We start from the raw sequence: 8115 nt of genomic DNA, 5'->3' as shown, positions 1-8115 counted from the left end.
AGCCAGGATGACTATAACATTTTGGGGACGTTTTGGCCTTTGATGCCACTTATGGGAGGAACAAGTACAATCTCCCAGTGATTATCTTTTCTGGAGTTAATCACCACAACCAAACTTGCGTGTTTGCAACTGCAATGGTCTCGTGCGAGTCACAGACATCATATGTTTGGGTATTGCGAACGAACCTTCTTGCAATGTATGAAGGGCAAAGCTCCCACTGGGGTGATAACAGACGGTGACCGATCGATGAGGTTATCTCTTCAGGAGGTATTTCCAGGTGCCCATCATCGCCTATGTGCTTGGCATCTATTGAAAAATGCAACATCGAACGTCTATAAACCTCAGTTCATGACCTTGTTTAGGCACTGTATGCTGGCTGACTTGGAGGTAGAGGAGTTTGAGAAACATTGGGAAGCGATGATGGAGGAGTGCGGCGTAAGGGAAGTAGCGTGGGTAAAGGATATTTACGAGAAGAAGTCCTTGTGGGCCACGGCGTACATACGCGGCAGGTTCTTTGCTGGTATTAGAATAACCTCTCAATGTGAGTCACTCCACACAAATCTAGGGAGGTTTGTGGAAAGAAGATACGACATACTTGAGTTTGTAACGAATTTTCAGCGTTATGTTGATTTCCTAAGAGACAATGAGGAGGAGCTCAATTTTTGATCATCGTATGGGATCTCAGTCCTTCAGACAGAGTTCCCAGAGCTTGAGAAGTCTGGTGCGATGAGTTTTACGAGGGAAATTTTTTCAAGATATTGTGAGTGTCTTAAGAGGTGCGTTAGGGTGACTATATTGGAATACATAGAGCGTGAAGAGGGTTGCATATATATGACACAGAAGTATCGCAAATCCAAATGCGGTGGAACGTACACCATCTAGCCGCGAATAATTCATTTAGATGTAGTTGTCTCAGGATGGAGTCGTTCGGACTGCCCTGTGTGCACATTCTAGCAGTACTGGTAAGGTTTGATATGGAGTCGTTGCCGAAGAGCCTTGTCCTGAAGCGATGGTCGAAATGGGCAAAGGATGATGCTGCTCAGGAAAGCCTGAGTTGCCGAGCTGGTGATGCGGTTGCGCTGTACCGAAGTCAGGTTGGTGCATTCCTCCAGCACTGCAAACGTTTTGCCAAAGTTGCATGTGTTAGAGAGGAGGACCTTAGGCATTATGTTGAAAAGGTTGTTCGGGACATGCATTTGTTGGAAGAAAGGAGCATGCTTGAGTCCCATGGTGCGGAGACAAGTAACATTGCCGGGCAGGAGGAGTTGGTGAAGGATCCAATTGGTGTTAGGACAAAAGGGACAGGACGCAGCAACGACCCGGTGGGCATGTGGGGGGTAAAGCGGCGATGATGCAGCACGTGTGGCTGTGTAAGCCATAGGCGAACTCGATGCCCAAATGCCGGACCCCCAACAATGCCCGGTAACTTGGAGGTGTCAACTCAGGAAAAGCAAACTTCACCCGCACATGTAAATAGGGTGGTTATTGTGGTTTATTTTGACTTCAAAATTCATGCTGGAACCATTCTGTATTTTTTTCCCACTTTGATTCTATGGTGTGTCAATTTCATTTTGTGTTTTTTTCGGTACTTAACAAGTGATAATAGTTGATGGTAGTTAATTTTATGCGTATATGTTTGTTGATACATAAATATGGTTATCAAGTTGATGTGGTTTGTTAATTATAAACAGGATCAGGGAGGTGGTACAATCGAATTTAATCCCACTAAGACAGTTGACTTCCCACCCATGTTAGAAAGTATCATATGATCGTTGAGTCAAAGGAGCAAGGTTGTATACGGGAACCGTACGTTGGACACGTTATTGCTGAAGTTGCTTGTGGTGTATATTGTTAGCAGTGGTTTGTTAGGGTCCATTAGACACTGGTCTATATTGTTGCTGAATTTGCTTGTTGTGTAGTGTGGTTGTTGATTTTAGAGTTACCTAATTGTTGTGTATGATAGTTATTGATGAATTATCGCACATTATTCTATAGTAATTAACGACTTATTATTTAATCTGATACAACACACTAGACTTGAAGAAATAACTACTTATTAGTATAGACCAAAATAAAGTACTGTATCTTATTAGCTTAGCTGAATTGTTATTTTGATCGCAAAACCTGTGGCTAGTCAAGAATGAAAAAGCATGGACGCACGAATGAAAGTTATAATCATAGTCTTGCTGCAGATTGATGTTATAAATCTCCTAATAATGAGCAAGTATAGATCCTTCAAGATGTGTTACATAAAAGTTTCTGTGTCAGATCTCGCATTGGTGATATGTTTAACCGCACGGTGCATATCACAATACGTCATTGTTTCAATCCGAGAATGTTAGTAACCATGTTAGGAACAATAAAGTTACTAATGCAGACGGCATTTCAGCAGCAGCCTCAAATATTTGACTAAATATATATTTTGTAACATAAACACATCAACCGTCCATGTTGATGGATGTATACATTGTATCTCAAATGAAATAAGGCATATTACATTAGTATTCCACCTAATTACCAGGAGGACACGTGCCAAAAGAAATTTGTGATGCTACATGCTAATAATCCATGGAACCAAAATGTGACTTTATTACTACGTTACTATCATATACCCTTCAACCCAACCTTATATCAACTAGTCAAGGGCATGCCATGATGGTCACCTAAATGACATTGGATAATCCACATGCACTAACAAATATTTCACAGCAGCAAATGGACTATTTGAATGTAGTTCCGTTACAAAATCCACGTGTCTAGACAAATATTTCACGATAGCACGTGGATTTGAACACAAAAGCTGTAACGGTAAAAAAGTGGGAGGGTTTATAAGGCTGGCAAGACATTTCCGATTTCAAAGACACGAAACTTCTCGCCAGCAATGCCATGGCCGTCAGGGTACTGAGACAGTAGGGCCAACCAATGAGCTCTAAAGACTTTCGGCCATAACGTCAATGTATCCCCTACCTCATTCATCTCGGACCGTACTATGTTTATAGCAATTTTCATCCTCACGAAATCACTGTCTACCTGAAAGAAACAAGACGACATCAAAGTGAGACAAGTAAAACCCATGATGCGTAACTAACATTTTACGACTCTCAAGAAAGTCTACAGAGGTGGCGCCTACCATGGGTGAGTTTATCTTTCTCGATATGGTGCCTTCTTGCTGCAACCAATGTAACATCCAGACTCCGCTCTAGTGGCTGTAGAAAACCAATTAGGAGGTGTCGATACGAAATATACTTCTCTGCAAATGCGATATGGTGCTGCCGGTAATTGTTGAGTTTAACTATATTATTCGTTTACGTTGTGTGTAATTGATATTTACTTTAAGCTTAAACCATATAGTAATTATTATTTTGCTTATTTACCAAATTATTAAATTTTATTTCTGTATATTGTTAACTTATAATATTAAATTATTTTTAATTTATAAATATTAATAACATTATTATAACAAAAGTTATCTAATGACCCTATTAATTTTATTTATTCCAATTAATTAATGACTGCAGCAACTAAAGCAACTAAAGGCAACTCTCCACTGGCATTGCTCCAACACTCCCACAGGTAACACTTTCATATTGCATTGTCTTCTCCATAATCCGATATTCAAATCCATAAATCAATTTCATAAGATTTTCTTTCACTATTTCCCTTCTAAATTATGAACGCCTATTTTTTAATTTGTACTTGGCATCAATCCTTCTGCATGAGATATAGAATAGTTGAGTAGTCTACTATACTGTAATCTCAGAGTTATCATTCAATCATATCTCCTTGATGGTCCGACCACATGCTTTCCATTTCTCAAGAATACCATTCCTTCACACAGCACACGACATGTGCATAAAGTTGGGAATACCGCTTAAATTCCTGCTAATTTAATTTGGGCTTTCTTATTCACAAATCACCTTGTGCTAAAGTTAATTTTAACCATTCAAATTCGGTGAAAACTAAATGCAACCTACCTTATTTTTTGTCGCTTACTGCCGGGAAAGGAAAGCTCACGTTCACGCTTTTATATCCAATTAATTAGTACAAAATATATCAGATCGCACCATCTCTCCCCTTAACGAATGTCTTTACAAAATCAATGTCACCATGTCATCCGAAAGCCATAATACAACCATTAATTACTCCTCTGAGGAGACACGACCCTATGTCCTCTTTAATGAGCAAGCTGCAACAACCTAACTGCTGCCCCCATGATCTTAAAGCAATGCCATTTCATACTTCAACAACTCCTTGCTAATCCTTACTACGACATTCCCTATTAATCATGCTCTCATTCAAAATCAGGCCACGTCATAAACAACTTAACCCTTCCTCGTTCAAGTGCAAGGCCCTCCAACGAATACTTCCTAAAACTCAATGTCCTTTAGTCTAATCATTCAACTGTTTCAACATGGCGATAGGGGAATCAGATTCCGCTGCAAAGCTGTACATGCCAGACTCAGCGTTGCACCCATTTCAGTCCTCTGTCAACTTTGGCACTTTGACCAACTCATTCATCCACTCCAAACGCGTATATAACCCACATCGCATATGCCACTCCACACCACCCAAACCACCACAAGCTACTCAAACATGGAGGATAGAATTTCACCATATTATTACTGTGTCTACCAAGGATGGGTGCCTGGGATATACACCTCCCGTGAAAACTTCCTTGAACAAACACATGAGCACCAGTACTACAGCTGGCAGAGGCACGATACTCTAGAAGAGGCTTTGGACACATGGCTGGTCTACTTCGGAGGAGGGAACATGGATGTTGGGAACAAGCGCATTGCCGATGGCGAGGCGCCGGACCACATACAGCCAGATGATTGCCGTGAAAAAGAAAAGAACGCCTTGAGAGCCCTACGGGCTAGGTACCATCAAGAGGAGATGGTCAACCCACAACCAACGAGACGTAAGTAGTGCATTGCTATTTTATCATCAATATACACAAATCCAGGCACATGTTATTTCTTGTTTTTCTCGTTAATGTATAACCTAGTGCCTCCTCCTCTACACATGTCATGCAGTTGTTCCGGACAAGTCGCTTAAGGATCCTCTAATACACACCGGGATCAGATCCTGGCTCGATAAAGCTTGCGACAAGCTTGACATACCGAACCACATTTACAGGTGCCTAATGCAGACATACCATGATGGACGCAGATGCTATCGTCACATCGTCTCTACCGTTCCCCACCATCCTATGAGCCGTTGATCACGGCTAGGCGATCCGGCTATAAGTTGGGAGGACGTTGCTCGCCTTTGCATCTAACAACTCTATTCTGTGATGGATACCTACGTTCACGATTATAACTATGACATTGTCGACAAATGGAGGGCCAAATACATAGACGTTGCAAGACAAATTACCACTTTGGAAGCTAGGGTCAAGCATCTCACCGACTGCAATGACGCCCTTGAAGAGAGGTTTTACTCGCAGGGGGAGGGAAGCCGAGGTAGGGGTTCCCGTGCCAGATCGACTAGTCGACGTGGCCGCTAGCTGGTAACTTTGCATCCATCATGCATCACACATGTTCCAACTTTCTTATCAGTACCATTTTAACCATACTCTCTCTTATTACTTATGCCTTCTTCACTAGTCTTTACTTTCATTTTCGAGCAAACCATTGTACAAAAACATGTGATTCTGTAACCAGGTAAGCCCTAAAGGGCCGCAAACTATCCACTACTTCCCATCTTCCTGCTTGGTCATAGAATCCAAAAGAAGTGTCAACGATTTGCTTACTCGTAAACTAATAAACAAAAAATCATTAACATGGTGTCTAACTTATAAAATGAAACTAACCAAACCCGTATCGTATCAACGTTACCTAAATTTTATCTTCCCTTTCTTAGCGAATAAAAGATCAAAACCAATTATAGTACATTATAGGCCAAAATCATTACATACTATATTTTTTCAGGTGAAAACTCTCTTTTCACTATAGTTTTCTCTTAAAAAAACTTAAACTTATGTCCTTAAATTTAATACTCTTTTAATCTTTTTTTGTTCGGTACTCATTTTTTAGTACTTTACTTTTTATTTAATTTGGTCTTTTTGATGGATTCAATAATTCATATCATAAAAATTTAAGAACGATAAACAAAATACACTTTAATTCAAGAACTCAAAATAAAATTTATACAAAACCAAATAAAAATTATACATAATCAAATAAAAAATAACAAAAAAATATTTTCATACAAAAATTTATATTAGTAAAAATATTGAAAATTTAATATAATATGCGACTACTAAAAAGTCCACAACAAAAAGACAATACTATACATCACATAAGGATGAAGGACAAAATTCACAGAAATAAAATAGATTTTTTATTTCACTTTTCCAACTATTATTATTGAACGCGCTACGATTTTTGGCTTCGATTAAGTGAGAGTATAACGCATACAACCACGTTTGTGTTTACAAATAAAAAACTAAGGCAAACAATAAATTTAGATTTGCTACACAATTGAACGTGTAATTTTTAATTCAAACGCTAAATCAATTACATCCATAATATTCAACTTCCTTTGTCAAAATACAGAAACAAAGACTTAGGCATTTGCATGAAATAGAGTTATTCTTTTTCGATTAAATTACGTTCTACACCATCGGGTGGTTAATAATTAAAGATGTACATAAAAATAACCATACAAAAAAATAGTACTGACCAACTTTTTAGCATACACATTCACAATCTAAATCATAATTTAAATTATCAAAGAAAATTAACATTTTACCATTCAGTTAACAACTCTTTTTTTGGTTTTCTTTGGTTTGACAAAGGCCCACATTTTTCAGCTACAGACCCAAACCCATCTGCTTAAGAATTTACCTACACAGTCCATTCAACAACCGACTCTCCCTACAAGGTCCATCCTTCACTGGCCCAATCAACCCAACCGCCTATACCCAATTAAGGCCCCACAACAGCATTGGCTCGGCTGGCCTCGACTTCAACTGTGGCTAACCTTGTCTCTTGCCGCCAAACACCAATGGAGAAAGAAGAAATTTATACTCCTCTAGCAGAGCTCAATTGTTGGACCTATTGAATGTCTTCCATACTCTTTACTCCAATGTGCGCACAATAACTATAACTTCTTACGTCTTGGCCCTTCCAATAGTTTAAATTAAATCTCTATAATAAAAAGGCTTGACACATTGCAGTTTCACAAAAATACAATAGAACACCAGATCCGCTTACAAAACAATAACATATATAAAGAAAGAATAGACTTGATTAAAAAAAGATATATAATTTTAAAGTTAATAGTTGAACGCTAATAACTGAATGCACAAACTCCAACTTTTTGCTTTTTTGTAAATATGAGTTTGAGTACAAAATCAAATCTGCTTTTAAGAAACTCAAAACGACGCTAAACCAAACATGTACATTACAAGATGCGAGAACTAAATGCGCAGGCCCTCTTCATTCACACGCATCACAAGCTGGAGACACACACATGTGCATCCATACCTATGGATATTTTGCCCTATCCATATCAGAGACTTCCACAAAATAAAAAAAAAAAGAAACATTATTTGTTAGTTAGGTCAAAATCTATGAAAATTATATGATCCTTGACATATATGAGAAGAATGAAGATGCTCGAGTCCACGTTTAGCTTATGGTTAAATGACACAACTCGACAAATGAGGGAAGGAAATAAAAAAGAAAAAATATATATAAATCCGATCGCCTACCCAGCTTCATAAAATTTTACATCATATGATTTGTTAAACAATTTGGATATCAAGAAACAAAACGAAAAAGGTGCATACAATTACAATCTATCTATGATTCATTTATTGGGTTGATACTCGATGTATTGACTCTTGATCAATCAATTGGCCCATTCATTCATTTAATTAGTTAGGGGAGGACACACTCATCCCATCTACTTCAATTTTTGGTAGAAATGAAAATATTCTGTCATATTAACGGTATAGATATAGGAGGGCCATTTTGAATTTTGATAATATAGCCTATATTTACCAGACAAAAAAGGTCAAGCTATTTTCTTGATTTAGGAAATGCTACAATAAGCCAGCTCCTAAAAGCTATCAAAGTTTTCAAATGCAATCCACATTTAACTTGT

General features: G+C 38.3%; 1 protein-coding gene across 1 annotated transcript; it reads left to right on the top strand.

Annotated features, from left to right (window-relative positions):
• Positions 1–857: 857 nt before the first annotated feature.
• On the top strand, positions 858–1352 carry LOC107461131 (uncharacterized). The gene has a single exon (XM_016079596.1). The coding sequence runs from the start codon at positions 858–860 to the stop codon at positions 1350–1352; it is 495 nt and encodes a 164-aa protein (XP_015935082.1).
• Positions 1353–8115: the final 6763 nt, after the last annotated feature.

The sequence above is a fragment of the Arachis duranensis genome, chromosome 8 (genome assembly GCF_000817695.3).
Source record: "Arachis duranensis cultivar V14167 chromosome 8, aradu.V14167.gnm2.J7QH, whole genome shotgun sequence".
Taxonomy (NCBI): domain Eukaryota; kingdom Viridiplantae; phylum Streptophyta; class Magnoliopsida; order Fabales; family Fabaceae; genus Arachis; species Arachis duranensis.
The sequence above is the reverse complement of the archived record's forward strand: the minus strand, read 5'-3'. Positions and strand labels throughout refer to the sequence as shown.